Source organism: Hypanus sabinus, chromosome 11, assembly GCF_030144855.1.
Source record: "Hypanus sabinus isolate sHypSab1 chromosome 11, sHypSab1.hap1, whole genome shotgun sequence".
Taxonomy (NCBI): domain Eukaryota; kingdom Metazoa; phylum Chordata; class Chondrichthyes; order Myliobatiformes; family Dasyatidae; genus Hypanus; species Hypanus sabinus.
This window is the reverse complement of record NC_082716.1, coordinates 62,742,703-62,762,754: the sequence shown is the minus strand read 5'-3', so window position 1 is coordinate 62,762,754 and position 20,052 is coordinate 62,742,703. Positions and strand designations below refer to the sequence as shown.

At 39.8% G+C, this 20,052-nt stretch overlaps 1 protein-coding gene across 1 annotated transcript in view; it reads left to right on the top strand.

Moving 5' to 3' along the window:
* lamc1 (laminin, gamma 1) overlaps window positions 1–20,052 on the top strand; it is a 246,894-nt gene that overhangs the window by 144,624 nt on the left and 82,218 nt on the right. The window contains exon 3 of the mRNA XM_059984482.1: window positions 1,062–1,192. Within this exon, the coding sequence (XP_059840465.1) occupies window positions 1,062–1,192 (131 nt within the window). The remainder of the gene's footprint in view (window positions 1–1,061; window positions 1,193–20,052) is intronic.

The window sequence follows — 20,052 nt, the reverse complement described above, 5'->3', positions numbered from 1 at the left end:
GGGTTGTATATGGTGACGTATATGTACTTTGATAATAAGTTTACTTTGAACTTTGTAAATTTGTTCACTGGAACTTATAACAAAAATGATCTTTGCACTAGAAGTAACCACAAAATGAAGATTCTTTACTGTGCAACAGATAAGATACATAACGTGGAAAACATGAGTCACTTTTCATTTCAGGGAGTAAGTTCTCAGTAAAGGCGGTCATTAATAGCAATTTCTTCACTTCGACCTTGTCTGAGCAAAAAAAATGTTTGAAGATTGAGACCTAGAACAAAGCTCCTGATCTGCTGAAAAACACTGATTCCCTTCCTTCTGTACACTTCAGAGATATAGACCACTGAAAGAAAACATGACAGTGCTGAAAAGTATTATCGATCCTGTATCCACAAAACTTTCAAATCCACTGGCAAGATGAGTGAACGTAGATCAGCAGGCCAGTGTCCCCAGTTCTAATGTACTCAGCAGGTTTCAAAGGCTCAATTCTGAGCTTTAGGTTACCAGGATGAAAGGAAAAATTATCTTCTAACGCCCGATTGAAAAGAATGGAACATTCTCACTATCTAATGGCCTTGGCCTTAAATTGCTCAAAGTGGATGGACATCTGAGATTGAACTGGGAACACGACATCTGTCATTGGGAGCAATTCGAAAGGAATTGACAAAACCAGGATTGCTGACCCCTTGCTCATCCTTTCAAGCTCCATTTATTGCAAGGTCTGTAGATATTAAACTTGCTTTATCAGTTACTACTCGATCCATGGACTGTAGTATCTTGGAAGTAATTAGCAGTTTAAAAATGCCATTTTATCGAATGGTTTAATCATGCACTTTGCACTTGGATATAAAGCACAAAATGATATGTTCTTCCATTTATTCTCCATGATAATTGAAGTTTTTTTATATATATAAATCATTGCAGAAAATGGGCCATTGCGAATGTTTTACAGATGTATTTGGCTGTACTGACAGTTCCTGGTGGATAATTTCCTGACTACAGTAACCTATAATTATGCATGTGATTGAGTGCTAACGTAGTTATTCTTTGCTCACTTACAGGAATGGGTGACAGCCACTGATATCAAAGTGACCTTGAATAGGTTGAACACCTTTGGAGATGAGGTTTTTAATGACCCAAAGGTTCTGAAGTCCTACTATTATGCTATTTCAGACTTTGCAGTTGGCGGAAGGTACTTTTGTTTTCCCATTACTTCTGACAAGTTTTTTGAAAAGAAAGGTGCAGGTGAAATCTTTCGTTTAGCAAGTGCATGAAAAGAGTAGAACTATAATGCCAGAATTCTCCATGCTGTAAAAGAGTTGGCATTAGATTTCTATTCTTTTCATGCACTTTCTTAACAAAAGAGTTCACCCTAGCAGGCATTTTATATGTTTTTAAAATTTTGAAATACTTCTGCTTCTCTTAAGCTTGTTTGATGGTATTTTTACTTCCTAAATGAAAAAGTGCACATCAGGGAAGATGAAAGTTTACATGACTGGTTTAACGCTCCTCAGAGGAGATCTGAGTAATGCTACATCGCAATTCTGGAGCTTCTTTGAGAAACTGATTCTGTTAAACATCGGGTTAAAATCTATTCAAAATCCAAAATTATTAAATGCTTATAGAGGAGTGAGTTGATTGTTCTTAAATGTGTTTAAGTTTTAAAGGGAATACAGATGGTTACAGATGATCAACTGTGTTGTTTGGTATTTGGCTGTTACATTTAGCTTTTATTATGCTTCAGTTCCATGTGATTGTGAATGAGTTATTTGAAATAACAATGTATATTCAAGGCCTCTATTACCGGATTCTATATTAGAGATGAGCCAGTTGAAGGATACTCTGAAAAAGAAATGCCAATATATTTAAAGGCAATGTTTTATTCCATTTCTTCAGGGATACACTAATTGCTCTGGAAGAGATAATAAGCTGGATATTTACAAATATGCTTATTGTGGAAAACCTTTGATTATCTAAAATATAATTTGAGAGATAATTAATGACACATTTCTAGTTGTGTGTGTTTATTTTGGAAATTCAATGAAGTTTTACTTAATAAGCATGATTATATCACAAATTCAAGAATTCTTAAATGCCAGTCTAATCTCATTAGTTGGAAACCCTTTGGAGACAGCAATCTGGAACAAAATAAATTGATGTAAGGAACAATATGAACAAGGGGGCCATGCTAGCACAGCGACATAACAGCTTGGGGCATTGGAGTTCAGAGTTCAATTCCAGCGCCTTCTGTAAGAAACTTTGTATGTTCTTCCCAAGTGCAGGTGTGTTGCTGGGCGGCATAGCCAGAAGATCCTGTTCCACACTTTATCTCTAAATAAAGTTCTCAGGATGAGGCTTTCCTTTCCAGAACATCAAACATGTCCTCCTCCTTCAAAGAATGGGATTTCCCTTCCTCCATCTTTGATGCTGCCCTCACCCTCATTTCTCCAAGAATAGCAAAAAATGAATCTCAAGATGATTTATGGTAACATATGTACCGATAACAGGTTTGCTTTGACTTTGAAATCTCATTGAGCCATATCATGCTTCCTATCAAAGCATACAATTAAGCTATTACTTTTGGAGTAATATTTACTTTTTTTTATTGGGCACAGCAAAGTTCCAGCCTTCATTCATTGTATCATTGACATGCAGTGGTTGCAATGTGTACCTACACAAACTGCACAGCAGTTAATGAAGCAGACTGCTTCAGCAGCACGTTGCAAATCTGTGATGGGGGAGTGTGTGCACATGGGAATAACATTCCAATTAATCTTTAAGTTGCATAATTGTGACTTGGAAATGTACTGTCAATAAGTCTAAAACCTGGAATTCTCTATCCAAAACATTATAGGAATGCTTTTAGTTTACCACTGCCCCATTGAGAAATGGGTAATAAATGCTGTCATTGCAAACAACAGCATTTGGAAAAGATAATGAATTGTTACAAAGTAAAATTGCAATACAGATTACTCTCCCACCCTCAATGTGACCATTTGGTTATGAAAGAATTTGCAAATCACTTTTCAAATAATTGAGCTGGGGAATAAAATTGATTCTCATGGAATTTATGGGGGTAGTAGATAGGCTAAATACACAACTGGAGTCTGACATTGCACGCTGTCATCCAAAGTGCTTGAAACAAAATGTCAGAACTACTCGTTAGTAAATAGTAGAATTGCTGTAGAAAGGCAGTGGAAAGCTGCTTCCATGTCTTGTTGGCTTAAGATTTTTTCTAGCTTTGTTCTAATGGTAGAGAAAAATGAAATTTGAATCCTTATTTAGACTATGATTAATATTTTGTGATTGCTGCATTTCAAGTTTGATAAAAATCAAACACAATCAAATTAAAGGTGGTGACAAATCTGAATTTTTTTAATACTTTCAAAGTTCAAAGCAAGTTTATTATCACATAATAAAGGCATATATGTACTTGGATAATAAATTTACTTTGAACTTTGAAAATATGAAAAAACATAAAAATAGAAATATCAATATTCTCTATGCTGAGAATGTTGAATGCTACTAAATCTAAAATTATTGGGTGAACGCATGAATGTTGCTGGCATTGGGACTAACTACTCACTCTTCACCACAGATTTACAAAAATTCACACAAAATAACATGGTGGCCTTTACACTAAATAGAAGTCTAAAAGATACTTGTTCAATCTATATACTACTAAAACACTCATGCTCTGTCTGTCTGTGACTTCCAATTAGCACAGATGGTGCTTTTTTTGGCTAAATCAACTTAAAATGCGCTAACTTACAGAATGCAGGCAATGTTCAGGGTTGTATACTCGTATGAAATTGCTCATTCGCAAAAATCAACAGGCTGCCTTTCACCCGAGAGCCAATCCGCCATCATGGAAATCGGGACACGACACCACGATGCATATTCACGGCCAGCCTCAACAGCGACACCATCCGCAGCAGAAGGGCAGGGCAGCTCTATTTTGAGCGGTCACATATCACCATCAGCATGTGAAGGATTGGGACTGCCACCCATCAATAAGAGATCATTAAATCTTATTCTAATGACGTATTTCTCTTTCAATATTTTTATTAGTTTCTGCATAAAGGAATACAGACTACAAGAAGATATATATTATAAGTCAAAAAAAGTACCAAATACGTTGTATTAAAATACAGTTACAATCACAAAATTCTGTATTCATAAAAATTAAATTAAATCATAATATTGAAATATAAAGCTGTAAGGAAAAGCAAGAAAAAAAAGGGAAAGACCCTTATATAATGAAATAGATTATTATCCACCATCTGTACCTTTACAACAAATCAAAGGTTTTGAAAGTAACTCAAAAATGTATAAAAGTCTTGACTAGATTCAAAAACTGAACATCGGATCTTCTCTAAATTTAAGCATGACATTACATCCCATAACCCGTAAGGACGTACTTCGAGACACCCATAAAACCCTATGCTGCAGTCAAAGGACAGTGGTGATTATATCACGTACATTTAGGAGAACGCCAACCACATCATCAAGAATAATCAGCTTCCTTTGGTATTACTGCTTCGCATCTTCTATGCAGCATTAGGGTAAAAAAGAATATGGTCAGCCTAATTACGCCATGTGGAAAGAGAAGGCGGACATTGTGGTCAAGAGATGACGCCAAGTGTCATCGGGAAGCGGCAAGGAGAGGGAGAGAACAAGAATTGGATGAGGCCAGGGCCGCATGACTCCGGGATCAAAGAGTCAGGACAAAAAAGATGAGAGAAGTAGAGACAGAGGAGGAGAGGCATGCACGTCTCCAAAATGACAAAAACAGGCACAGAAGGAGAAGAGAGGAAGAGACAAAGGAGCTGAGAAATGCACGTCTCCAGGATCAGGGACAAAGAACAAACAGCAGAAGAGATAGCGCATGAAAGGACTACACATCTCCAGAATGACAATGAGAGGCACAAGGGTGGCAGATCAACCAGAGATGTTGCCATCAGAAGTATCCTTTGTTAAACAAGGAGGAGCTATATTTACCTTGCAACGTGTCCTTCTTCAATAAACTTTTTTTCTTCTTTAATTTCCAAAGCAAAGCAATACTAATAGTATTCAGGAAAATTTAATGTTCATTCTGGTCACATCAGACTGCACTACTTTTCTCTCAAAGGGTTCCCCAACGGGTCACCCCGCTGTCTAGTATTCTTTAAATGGGAGATTTTTTTTTCCCTGTCCACCTTCCTGCATTCAATTCTCCCATTTTTATTTATTACCTTTCCTTCTGATATATAGTTAATCACCTAATATAAGCAGTTTATTTCCATGGTAAGTATGTATAATTTTGTGGTGTGGATGAAGTTAAAGTATGTGGCTTCTTGACAGTAAACATTGCATTTATTTTACAATAGACAATAGGTGCAGAAGTAGACCATTCGGCCCTTCAAGCCTGCACTGTAATTCTATCATGGCTGATCATCTACTATCAATACCCGGTTCCTGCCTTGTCCCCATATCCCTTGATTCCCCTATCCATAAGATACCTATCTAGCTCCTTCTTGAAAGCATCCAGAGAATTGGCCTCCACTTCTGAGGCAGTGCATTCTAGACCCCCAGAACTCTCTGAAAGAAGAAGTTTTTCCTTAACTCTGTCCTAAATGACCTACCCCTTATTCTCAAAACATGCCCTCTGGTACTGGACTCTCCCAGCATCTGGAACTTATTTCCTGCCTCTATCTTATCCAATCCCTTAATAATCTTATATGTTGCAATCAGATCCCCTCTCAATCTCCTTAATTCCAGCGTGTACAAGCCCAGTCTCTCTAACCTCTCTGCGTAAGACAGTCCGGACATCCCAGGAATTAACCTTGTGAATCTATGCTGCACTTCCTCTATAGCCAGGATGTCCTTCCTTAACCCTGGAGACCAGACAATACTCCAGGTGTGGTCTCACCAGGGCCCCGTACAAATGCAAGAGGATTTCCTTGCTCTTGTACTCAATTTCCTTTGTAATAAAGGCCAACATTCCATTAGCCTCCTTCACTGCCTGCTGCACTTGCTCATTCACCTTCAGTGACTGATGAACAAGGACTCCTAGATCTCTTTGTATTTCTCCCTTACCTAACTTTACACCGTTCAGATAATAATCTGTCTTCCTGTTCTTACTCCCAAAGTGGATAACCTCACACTTATTCACATTAAACGTCATCTGCCAAGTATCTGCCCACTCACCCAGCCTATCCAAGTCATTCCTGAATTCTCCTAACATCCTCATCACATGTTACACTGCCACCCAGCTTAGTATCATCAGCAAACTTGCTGATGTTATTCTCAATGCCTTCATCTAAATATTTGACGTAAATCGTAAACAGCTGTGGTCCCAATACAGAGCCCTGTGGCACCCCACTAGTCACCACCTGCCTTTCTGAGAAACACCCATTCACCGCTACCCTTTGCTTTCTATCTGCCAACCAGTTTTCTATCCATGTCAATGTCTTCCCCCCAATGCCATGAGCTTTGATTATACCCACCAATCTCCTATGTGGGACCTTATCAAATGCCTTCTGAAAATCGAGGTACACTACATCCACTGGATCTCCCTTGTCTCACTTCCTGGTTACATCCTCGAAAAGGATGTTTTGATAGAAATCAAAACATTACTCTGTCACTGTTTTCCCACAATTTTTAGATTCAAGGGCAGAAAATACGGAACAGATCTCTGAAACCTATCCAGCCACACAAGCTTGTGTTGCAAATTAATTTTTGGCACTTTAGAGGATTCTAATTGCGTAAATGGAATCCTTAATAATTTGTCAGCCGCTATAACATTTCCTGAAGCCAACATACATGACTGATATTTTGAATAATGATAATTTAACAAATGCAATAAAACCACTGTGCATTAAATATACTGGCAGGAATCATACCAATGGTATCAATCCAATAATTATTTAAAGGTTCAAAGGTTAATTTCAAAGATTCAAAACTCATTCTTCAAAACTCTGGCCCAGGGCAGATCAATGGAATAGCAATTAATAAGATTAGTAGTTTTTAATTTATCTTCCATTTTTTTCTACACATTACTTTATTATTCCCTTGTGCCATAATCCCATATTCTTTATGCTAATAAACCTTTTTTTTTGTTCTGTTCTCCCTTGCTCTCCTTTTTAGAAACATAGAAAATAGGTGCAGGGGTAGGCCATTCGGCCCTTCGAGCCTGCACCGCCATTCAGTATGATCATAGCTGATCATCCAACTCAGAACCCTGTAACTGCTTTCTCTCCATACCCCCGATCCCTTTAGCCACAAGGGCCATATATAACTTCCTCTTAAGTATACCCAATGAACCGGCCTCAACTGTTATCTGAGTTATCAACTTCTTATCTGAGGAGAGCTGGGATTCAGTTCTCAAATCGGTTAACTCAACCTCTCTTTGTGCTCGTCACTGCCTTTTACAGTTTAAGATAGTTTAGATTTAGACATATGGGCTCTATGAACAATCTCGATTCTACCCTAGCGTTAGTCCGCTCTGTGATAAATGTAAGAGGGGCGTGGCCTCTCTCATCCATATGTACTTGTTCTGTCCTAGCTTGGAGAAATTCTGGAAAGATGTCTTCAGTACGTTATCGTGTATTCTGAATCAGCACCTAGAACCAAACCCCTTAATTGCTCTGTTCGGTTTTTGGGGCGAGACAGATTTATGTCTGGGTCTGACCAAATGCCGAATATTATCCTTTGCCTCTCTCCTGGCTAGACGCTTGATCCTCCTCAGATGGAGAGATGCTGCCCTGCCCACTCATGCTCAATGGCTTAACGACATCGTGGCCTGTTTGGACCTCAAAAAAATTCATTATTCAGTTCTCAATTCGGATCTAAAGTTCCATAAGGTCTGGGGACCTTTTATCGAGTACTTTCATAACCTTCCTCTTGACTAGGGTTTTTTTTTTCTCTTCGGTCCCTTGCTTTCAGCTCCTTTTTTTTTCTGGTAGAAGGCATTATTATCCTCTGTTGCTGAGTGTATTCACAGTCTGGGAGCTTGGCTGTCCTGACTTATACTCTCTATATTGTGTTGTGGTTGGTCTGGTGTTGCTGTTGTTTTTTCTTGTGTTGTGGGGCTTGGGGAGGACACTAAGCTTACTTGTCTTTAATTTAGGTGCTTTTTTTTGCTAAATTCTCTTCCTTTGTAACATATTGTTATTGTATGCTTAATTTTGCACTGTTTTAATGTTCCTCATTGGGATTTGGGGTTTTTAATTTGTAAAATGTTTTGAAAAACTAATTTAAAAAATTTTTTAAAAAGTTTTTCTTCATCTCGGTCCTAAAAGGCTTCCCCTTTATCCTTAATCTGTGACCCCTCGTTCTGGACTTCCCCAACATCGGAAACAATCTTCCTGTATCTAGCCTGTCCAAACCCTTCAGAATTTTATACGTTTCAATAAGATCCCCCCCGCAATCTTCTAAATTCCAGTGAGTATAAGCCTAGTCGATCCAGTCTTTCTTCGTATGAAGGTCCGGCCATCCCAGGAATCAATCTGGTGAACCTTCTCTGTACTCCCTCTATGGCAAGAATGTCTTTCCTCAGATTAGGGGACCAAAACTGCACACTATGTTCTAGGTGTGGTCTCACCAAGGCCTTGTACAACTGCAGTCCTTTTTTGAAAAGTAGGGTTACATTAGCCACCTTCCAATCCTCAGGAACTAATCCAGAATCTAAGGAGTTTTGAAAAATTATCACTAATGCAGCCACTATTTCTTGGGCTACTTCCTTAAGCACTCTGGGATGCAGACCATCTGGCCCTGGGGATTTATCTGCCTTTAATCCCTTCAATTTACCTAACACCACTTTTCTACTAACATGTATTTCCCTCAGTTCCTCCATCTCACTAGATCCTTGGTCCCTTACTATTTCCAGAAGATTATTTATGTCCTCCTTATTGAAGACAGAACCAAAGTAGTTATTCAATTGGTCTGCCATGTCTTTGTTCCCTATGATCAATTCACCTGTTTCTGACTGTAAAGGATCTACATTTGTCTTGACCAATCTTTTTCTTCTCACGTATCTATAAAAGCTTTTACAGTCAGTTTTTATGTTCCCTGCCAGCTTTCTCTCATAATCTTTTTTCCCTTTCCTAATTAAGCCCTTTGTCCTCCTCTGCTGGTCTCTGAATTTCTCCCAATCCTCAGGTGTGCTGCTTTTTTTTTGCTAATTTATATGTTTCTTCTTTGGGCATGATACTATCCCTAATTTCCCTTGTCAGCCACGGGTGCACTATCTTTCCTGGTTTATTATTTTGCCAAACTGGGATGAACACTTGTTGTAGTTCATCCATGCGATCTTTAAATGCTTGTCATTGCATATCCACTGTTTTTTGCATCATAGAACTTGTTTACCTTTAGCTTATTGCAGTTCTGAGTTCACTGATCAGGAATCAAAGCTGTTTATCTATATAAATTAATAGCATTTACTGCACTACCTGTCCTTTTAATAAGGAGTCTAAAATTGACTTTACTAGTCAATATTTCAATAACTTTCAGTTCTTTGGCCTAGATCGCCAATAACACTTCAAACCTCCTTCAGGAATGCCTTTCTGTTTCTTTCTGCACAAATAGTTCCCCTTCAACACCACATCCTCCATCAGGTGGAACTGGTTCCTGCCCTCAACAATTTCTATTTCAGCTACTCCAACTTTCTCCAAGCCAAAGACGTCGCCATGGTCACTTGCATGGGCCCTAGCTATACCAGTTTTTTTTCTTGGCTGCGTGGAACAATGCACATTCTAAGCGTACATTGCTATGTATTGGCGCATGGCCAAGTGGTTAAGGCATTTGTCTAGTGATCTGAAGGTCACTAGTTTTAGCCTTGAGCAAGGCACTTAACCACTCATTGCTCTGCAACGGCAGCAGTGCCAAGCTGTATGGATCCTAATGCCCTTCTCTGGGACAACATCGGTGGCGTGGAGAGGGGAGACTTGCAGCTTGGGCATTTAAAAAAAACCTTGCCCAGGCCTGCACTCTGGAGCCTATTGAGTTAGTCTATCGAGACCTACACACACTCTTCTCCTTACATGCCCATCACCACCCTTTGCTTCCCGTCTTTCCCTTTCTTTCACAATCCACTTTCCCTCTACCACTTATTCCTCCCAGCTTCTTACTTCATCCCCCATCCCCACTGACCCTTCTTCCCCCTCACCCAATCTCAGCCAACACCTGTCAGTTCGTACTCCCTCCCCCCTCCCCCCACCACCTTCTTCCTCCTTTCTTTCCAGTCCTGAGAAAGGGTCTTGACCTGAAATGTCAGCTTTTTATTTTCCTCCATAAATGCTGCCTGACCTGCTGTGTTCTTCTAGCGTTTTGTCTGTGCTGATCATTAGCGAGCTAGTGTTAGTCTGTGAGGGTGGAACTTACCTGTTCTGTTGCTCAGGTATACTGAGGTGCTGCCTGATGGCACTGCTATTTTATAGAATTTGGTGTCATGCAATGAATACACTTGTAGCTTGCAAAGAATAACTGTAGAGCGGATAATCCTTGATGAAAATGGGAAAGTAAAAAAGAATGCAAACAGTTTTTACCCCACAGAAAATCAATAACATTGCATTTCAATTGAAATATAACCTACCTCTATTTTTATTATGACCTCACTGATTTCAAAAGCCTAAGAGAGGATGCAATGAAAGTAGAGTGGGAGCAGATGTTTGTGGGTAAGTAAAGCACATATTCTGTTAAGGATAGAAGGCAAAGATATTATGATTAGGGAACCTTGGATGAACAAAGAGGTTTTGGGGAGGGGGGATGGAAGGACATATATATTCAACTAGAATAGACTGTTAAGGAATATTGAGGGTGTAGAAGATACTTTAAAAGAAATCAGGAAGGCAGAGAGGGACCATGAGCTAATTCTTAGCAATTAAGATTAAGAATAATCCCTAGACGTTCTATCAGTATATCAGGAGCAAACAGGTAGCCAGGGAAAAAGTGTTCCCTTTAGGAACATAAGGGTTTCAATGGGGCCTCTCTTAAGTAATGCCAGTGGACTTGGGTAGGATATTCACTAAGGAGAAAGATTTGAAAGATATTGAGTTCATGGAGCTTTAGCTTGATAGTTTGGAGCATTTCAGTATGACGAAGTAGGAGGTACAGATGGCAGGTGATGCAGTTTGGGAAGTCGTATATGGTTAGGACATGTACAGTAAATGGTAAGGTGCAAAGGGATGATGATCAGAGGGAACTTGGGGTTCCTTGAGAGTGAATCTAGGTGAATAGGGTGGTGAAGAAGACATACATTGATAGGTCAGGGTATGGAATACAAAGGTTTGGGGTGTTATTTTACAAGTTTACAGAACATTGGTTAGATTGCACTTGAGAGTATTATGTACAGTTCTGGTCACTACACTACAGAATTGAATTTAATGGAGAAGGGCTGCAGAGGCACTTCACCAGGATGTTGTCTGGATTAGAGGACTGTAGTTATGGGGAGAGATTGGATAGGCTGGGTTTATTTTCTCTGAAGCAAAGTAGTTTGAGGGAGATTATAAGAGATGTTGGGTAGAAATTCAGGGGTACCAAGAACAAGGGCATAGTTTTAAGGTGAGAGGCAGTTTTAAAGGGAATTTGAGGGAAAAACTTTCTTTTTGTTACAGAGAGTGGTTGTAATTTGGAACTTGCTGCCAGGGAAGATGATGGTATCAGACACAATTGCTACATTTAACAGCCATTTAGACAGGTACTTGAATTGGTGAGACATATAACAATATGAGCCTAACGTGGACAAATGGGATTAGTGTAATTTGGCAAAAAGTTAGGCATGAATGTGTGGGCTGAACAGCCTGTTTGTGTAGTGTACAACACTATGGCTCTGACTTTTTCTCAAATCTGCCTGGGATTTATCTGCTAATTTTCTCCAGCTCAATATTGTGCTAATTGTGTGGCTCATTCTGGACTGCTGAGTAACACTGAATTGAATTGCTGTACCATTGACACCCATGTGTTTTGGTATCATACCATTATGGAAATACTTCCTCGCCCCGTGGCCCAAACTCTCCCTTTTTAAGATGCTCCTTAAAATCAAGTGTTAGTCATATTCACCAATGTCATCTTCTCTGACTTGGTGTAATTTTTGATTTTTTATTCTTGATTACTTTGCTGTAAAGCATTGTAGAACTTCTTTTGTATTATGTGGTTGGCGAGTACTATAGATCTTGTGTGATGCTATGTCATTCAAGATGAAGAGTTTAATATTGTTGAATTGATGTTAATTGTCCCAATACAAAGCTGTTCATTTAGTAGAATTCTTGAATTTATGTTTCTGTATCTGAATGCTTGAGGAGAGCGGCCTTTACAGGGAGATGTGAGGGATTCGAAAGGTGGTTAGTCAGTTTTTTTAATGTAAGATAATTTCAGTGACTTTTGTATTCTGTTTTGTTTTCTAATCTCACAGGGAAAAGATACAGAGAGAACATTGTAAATGTCATTTTAGGGAGGCAAGGAATTAAGAACTTTGTCCCATGAACTGGATTTGCAATAATTACTCAAATGTAATTATTGTACTTTAATGTGCTTTATTATACTTTAATACTGTACTTTAATGTATTTGATCATTTACATCTTACTAGAAAGGAGCTAATATCAAACATTCATTGTTAGCGATACCGAATGTCAAAAATGTCAAATAGTCTTGTATCAGTAACGTGAGAATTCAGTTCACTGATGAAGAGTTGTTGCGAGGAAGTAAGGATAAGATTAGTTCTAAAATTAGCCATTAGTTTAGAAATATGAAAGGTCATTCAACCTCTTCAGCTTTGCCATTGTCACTACATTCCAAAATATGTGTAAACAATTTTATAAAACAGATGTGCCTTACCGCCCGGAAATTTATTGCATAAGTTTTAAGTTTCATATAACTGTTAGGTCATGACGCCCTCTGAATGGCTATTGTTACCAGTTGGCAATTTCTCAACTGCGTGACAAGGATATCTAACTCAGACACAAAAGAGGTGAGGATACCCACTGGAGTGGCTTGTGCCATCCCCATCTGACTCGTCCAGGTTTGGGAAACCCAATTTCACATAATAGTTAGAGATATATGGAAGCAGGTCCTTCGTCCCATCTGGTCCGTGCTGGCCAAGATGCCAGATTGATCTTATTTGTATGCATTTAGCCCATGATCTTTAAAGCCTTCCTTATCTATGCATTTGTCCAAATATCTTTTCAAAGTTGATATTGTACCTGCTTCAACCACTTCCTCCAACAACTCTTTCCATCCACTTGCCACTCTCAATGTGTAAAAACAAAAATGATCCCTCAAGATCCTATTAAACCTATATTCTTTAGCTTTGATTTCCAATCCTGGGGAGAAAAGATTGAGCATGCCCCCCCCCCCCCCCCTCCATCTCTGCATGTCGTTATACCTCTGCAAGATCTCTGAACTCTCAACATCTCCTTTGGCAACTGGATCCTTGACTTACTGCAGTCGCTAAGGCTAGGCAGCGATACTTCTGGCGCAATTATTATCAATGCTACAAGGCTGTATCCTCCACTTCCTACATTCATGCCTGTGTGGCCATATTTTTTCTTTACTTCATCTATAAGTTTGTAGATAATACCAGCATCATTGGCCATATCTTGAATAGCAACCTGTCAAAGTACAGGTCGGTGATAGAGAACCTGGTGACATGAGCTAATGATTGAGCTTTTCATTGATCCCTTTCACCTATCAATGACCCGGCTCTTTACTTCACTCCCATCCCCTCTCCCTGTTTCACCTACCACCTTATACTTTTTCCTCTCCTTTCTCTAGCTTCTTGCTCTAGTCTTGTTATCTTCCTTTCCAGTCCTGATGAAGGGTCTCGGCCCAAAACTTGGACTCTTTACTCGTTCCATAGATCCTGCCTGGTCTGCTGAGTTCCTCCAGCATTTTGTGGGTGTTGCTTCAAGTTACTAGGAGTGAATATTGCCTTTAGCCTGTCCTGGTACAACCATGTCAACTCCAGGACAAAGAAAGCTCACCAGTCCCTCTGCTCCCCTAGGAAGCTAAATAACTGTTTACTGATGCACAATAGATAATGTTCTGTTGGGTGGACAACCCACCAGGGGAAAGCGGCAGTGACGAGGGCTCCAACACTGAGTCTGGCTTTGTGGCTCAAAATGGAAGGGGTGGGGGGAAGAAGGGAGAATGGTGATAATAGGGAATTAATTGGTTAAGGAAACAGCCAGATTCTGTGAGCATGAAAGAGACTCCAGAATGTTATGTTGCCTCCCTTGTGTCATGGTCAAGGACTTCTTAGATTGGGTCGACACCAGACTGAATAGTGTTGGTGCCAAGACACAACCATATTTGACACCACTTGAGACAAGAAAGGGTTCAGGTGTCTCACCATTGTCCTGAACTCTTGCCTGCATGCCATCATGCATTTGCATCATGGTGATGAATTTCCTTGGGCGTCCATATTTCACGATGATCTTCAGCAGATCCTCTCTGCTAACAGTGTCAAAAGCCTTAGTCAGACCACTTAGCAAGAGAACAGTCAGTGTACTGTTCCTGACATTTCCCTTGCAGCAAATACCATGTCTTTAGTGCCACGGTCTTTCTGGATTCCACATTGACTATCTAGTAGGAATCCTCAATCAAGGTGTGATGTGAGAATGTTGAGAAGAAGCCTGGCAAAGATCTTGCCTGTGATAGCCAGCAAGGATATTCCTTCATAATTGTCGCAGGACTGTTGATTGCCTTTGGATGATGGATGGATCTTTAAATTCCTGTGAAATTGTCTCTTGCTGTCACACGAGTTGGAAGAGCTGATGGAGCTTTTCTGTTAGCATTGCACCACCTTCTAGGCCTCAGCTGGTATTGTGTCTGATCCAGGCTCTTTGCCATTGGAGAGCCGATGTATCACTTTCTGAGCCTTGGCTAGGGGTGGTGATGTACGTTCAGTGCTTCATTTTCAGGTAACTGAAGCAGGTGATCAGAGACAGTCAGTTACAGTCAAAGAATGAGTCAGAACACTGATGTAGAATTTTCTCTTTGTCCATGATCAGTGCATTCCAGTCAGCACTAAGAAGAAGGGACAATCTTAATGGTGTGGGGCCATAGACTTCTCTTAGTGCAGCACTGAAGTTATTTAAATCATACCTATGTGCATACACCTGGATCTCATCAGCTTTATTGCTCAGCCAGGAATCCTGCATCAGGCACAGTTTACACTCTACACTCCTTCGTTTGTTGAAGGCATTCTTCTTTGAGATGGATTTGAGGAAAGCTTTGTGAAGATGATGTTTCTCATCCAGCAGTTGTTTGATGTCAACACAGTTTTCATCAAAACCGTTCTTGTGCTTTCTGGTAGCATGCCTCATGATCTCTGTAGCAGTGTTGTAGATCAGCTCTCAAAGGGTTGAATTGACCAAGCAGTTTCTACGTTCTGGTTGTTCCAGAGGGGTGTTGTTCAAGTGGTCTGCCAGAGAGTCATCAAAAGAATTCTTAATGCTGCTGCTTTTCAGCTTGAAGACATTCAGCCGCCTTAGGTGTTTCTTTCCTTGTGGGGAAACTCTCTTGGGTTGGATGTGGATGTTCAGTTTAGAAACTGAGATGGTGGTCTGTTCAGCATTCAGCAACTTGGATTTTGTCACCCTTATGTCCTGCCTGTCTCTCTTGTCAATAATGTCAATTAGATGCCAGTGCTTAGAGTATGGATGCATCCATGAAGTTCTGTTACGGCTGGGAAGGTGGAAGACAGCATTGGTGATCAACAATTCATGTTTGGCACGTGTCTGGAGTAGTAGACCATTGCTGTTGCAGCGGCCAACACTGTAATTCCCATAATGATATGGAACACATGTAGCATCTGTAGGAAGTTACACTTCAGGAAGGCAGCATGTATCATGAAGTTATCAAGGATCCTCATTATCGAGATCATGGCTTCTACACGCTACTACAATCAGACAAGAGGTATGGAAGCTGGAATCCCACTCCACTATGTTCAGGAACATCTACCTTCCTACAGCCATCAGGCTCTGGAGCTGACCTGTACAACCATAATCCTGTGTCAACAGTGTAACACTATCGGCCTCTTGCTCCACTATGGGCTTGTCTCCTGCTGTGACTTTTTGCACCATTGTATTGTAAAATTTTGTTTTTTTTGTGCTGCCTTATGTAATTTATATATCATGTATAATTTATGCTCCATGTGTTGCTTGTGATGCTATTTAAGCAAGTTTTTTGTTATACCTGCGGCTCATACTACCTGTGCAGATGACAATACACTCAACTTGGTTCTGAGATTATTATTATGAAACTGTGGCCTGTGAGGAGAATGCAGAGATGTTTCAGGATAGAAAGGCTCTCTGAATGAGCAAGCACTTGACATATGGTGTATTCTGAAGTTATCCACTGATGATTTTCTCAGATGATGTTTTCAAAATGAGATATTGAGAAGTGCAGAGGGAAATGATTCATTGAAAGTTAATGTGCAGATCAAGCAGGCATTCAGGAAAGATAAAGGCATACAATATAATTAATTGCAAGTGGATTAAGGTACAAGATTAAGATTGGTGATGGTAATTGTATAGGGTATTGGTGAGACTACGTCTGAAAATTTCATCGAAGCATATAACATTTTTAAAGGGCTTGACAATGGCGTCAGCAAACAACACTGACACAGGCAACATTCTAAAATTGGTCCATGAAACTGCTTTTTTCCCCCTTTACATCTTTTTCTTTCAAATGTGGCTCTGCTACTGTTGAAGCTTGTGATCTACGGTTTGATGATGTGTTTTTGGGTCAATTGTGCCATCTGGCACTTTGCTGTCTCTGAGAGCATTCCAGGAGGCAAGCTCCCTCCTTGAGGGCAAGAAATTTGGAGACAACAATGGACTCCATTTCCTGCTGATCTCACCAGTTTAAAGCAGTGAGGAAGATTGAAAACATTGAGGCATGCACAGAAGACAAGAAGACGCTCAGTGCTGTCTCTTGCTTGCTGTTGCCTGAGAAGGTGTCTCTCTTTCTCCATCGATGCTATCAGAAGATGGTGCCGGAGGAAGGTTTAATTAATGTGTTTTGTGGATTTGACTGTAATTCACCTTATAATGTGTTTCTCGGGGCTTTGTAACGAGGCGGCCTGCGGGTAATGAACACTGAGCTGAACTGAACGTGGACTCTTTCATTTGTCTTTATATTCTGTGTTTTCACTTGTTCTTTTTGTTGCTGTTTGCACGATTTGTTTCTTGTGCATTGTGGAGGTGGGGAGTTGGATATTTCTCTTTGAACAGGTTCCATGGCTCTCTTTTCTTTATGGCTGTCTGTGGGAAGACAGATTTTTCAGTTTTGTATTGCATACAGAACTTTGATAATAAATGTACTTTGAACCCTTTGAAGGTAGATGCAGGTATAGTGTTTCCCCTAGCTGGAATATCTAGAACAGTCAAAACAAGGAATCAGTCATTGGAACTGTGATGAGTAGAGATTTCTTCACTCAGTGGTTTGTGAATCTTTGGATTTCTGTACTGGAGGGACTGTGGGAGTTCAGTTCCTGTGTGTAAATCTCATTGTAGACAGAGATCTACAGATAAAGGGAGTCAAGAATTATGGGGTATGTGTAGGCAAGTGGCACAAAGATAAAAGATCAGCTGATCTCATTGGATGGCTGAGGATGTAGAAGGAACCTACAAGGTGGCCTATACCTGCTCCAACACCTCCTTTAAAAAAAAGTATCTGTCAAGAGAATCAGCAGTGATAAGTGTGAAATAACAACCACATTCTTCACCTCAGTTTGTTCTCAATAATTTGCAGTAGAAAAATAATACATTTATTTAGTGAAAATTGGTCTCTAAATTAGAGAGGCAGAAGAAAGCATAAATGTTGTGGTTTGAAAGCTGCAGGAAGGGCTCACGTGATGAGAGAGGTTAATATGGCAAGGAATTTGAAAGTGTAGACAAAAGCTTCTAGATTTGATTTGCTGAAGTATGGGATGCTAGTGAAATTTAGTATTGGGACTACACAGGAATTGAGAGCAACATGTTCAGGTTTGGATTTATGGTATATTAAAAAAAAGTTAATCATCAAAAGGTTAGTAAAGTTGTAAATGAGGTTCTCAGACAAATTTTGTGCCATGAAAATTTGTCATAGTAGGAGTTAGAATTATAGAGCCTGGAAGCAGGACATTCATCCCAACTGGTCCATGCTGACCAAGATGCCAACTTAACCTCGTCCCTTATACCAGTGTTTGGCCAATAGCCATCTAAGCCTTTCTAAACTAGGTACCAGTCTAATTGTCTTTTAATATACTTTCCAGCATGCTTGATGGATGTTATTTTCAGTTCTACTCTTAGTTCAGCTAATTGATAGATGTTCAGATTGACTCTTGTTAGATAAAGAAGAAATTTCAGTTTTATCAATTCTTGCATAATATAAAAATAGGTTTGAAAGTTGCGCTTTATGACTGCCTACAAAAGATTAAAGTCCAAGGAATGTTGCCAACGATTATCCTTATCAGTATCTGTACAAGTAGGATCTTTTCTAAATGTGTTGCTAAATAAGTAAATAACAATTCAGGAACTCAATATATTTCTACCATGAATTAAAGGATGTTGCTAATATCCATAAATTCCAAATTGATCCCATAGGTCAATTTTTTTTTAATTAGTCAGACAGCCTTTGTGTACTTAGGTAACTGTATAGTTAACATCTGTAATTTATAAAGGAATTTAATCTTCAATCAAGATTAGGGCTTGAAAATGTTTTTTAAAACTGGAGTGCTTACAATCTGATCTTAGAACAGCAGGAAACTAAAATGTATTTAGTGGTGTAGTTAAATGCAAGTCTCACTGCCTTACTGATTTTTATGACTAACAGTTCATTATGCAGAGAATACTAAGAGTGTTTGGGAAGTAAGGCGAGGACAAAATAAATTCCAATGTCTACTTAGATTTGTTAAAGCTGTAACAGAGACACAGCTGAGAGAAGGGGCTGGCAGCTCAATGTTTCAAGACACAGATGCCACGGGCATGACAGGTAGAAGTTGAGAGGGGGACAAAACCACAGTGCTTAGAAATTATATTTGGTAGTGGGTTGGGGGGGAGTCATCCAGAGAGGCCAGAAGGGTAAAAATTTGAAGAGAGGAGATTCAGCACACAAAATGCTTGAGGAACTCAGTGGGTCAAGCAGCATCTATGGAGGGAGATCGACAGGCAATGTTTCGGGATGACAACATTCACCAGGTTTGGAAAGAAAGAGGGGAGATTGCCAGTATAAAAAGATATGGAGAAGGATGAAGCAAGAGCTAGTGGCTGATAGGTGAGTGCAAGTGAGAAGAGAGAGAAAGGCAGGGAGAGTAGGAATGATATAAGCAGCTGGAAAATGGCAATTAGAAGTGATGAAGGGCAAGAATAGATGACATCTGATAGGAGAGGACAGGGCTGAGAAGAGGAAATGGATCAAAGTTCAAAGTAAAATTCATTATCAGAGTACATGCATGTCTGCACATACAGCCCTGAGATTCCTTTTCCTGTGGGCATACTCAGCAAATCTATAGAATGGTAACCGTAAACAGGACCAATGAACAACAAACTGTGCAAATGTAAATATAAATAAAGAGCAATACATAACGAGTATGAAATAAAATTAAATAAAAGAAGCATGAGATAACAAGATTAAAAAGTCCTTAAAGTGAGACTATTGCTAGCAGGAGCACCAGAAATAGAATGAGTGTAGTTGTCCCGATTTGTTCAAGAGCCTGATGGTTGAGAGGTAGTAACTGTTATTGAACCTGGTAGTGCGAGTCCTGAGGCACTTGTACCTTCTACCTGATGGCGGCAGCAGCAAGAAAAGAGATAGCCTGGGTGATGAGGATCTTTGATGGACGTGCAGGTGGTGGGCAGATTGAGAGGGTGGCAAAGGGAAAAGGAAGCATTGATGGGGTTGTTGTGATAAGCGAAAACAAAGGGGGCGGCAGAGATGAGAGGTTAGAGCAATCAATGTTCATGCCATCAGGTTGGAGACAACCTAGGTGGAAGGTAAGGAACTCTTCATCTAATTTGTGTCGAGCCTCAGACTTGGCAGTAGAGGAAGCGATGAACAGATTTGATGGTTGGAATGAAAAGTGTAGTTCA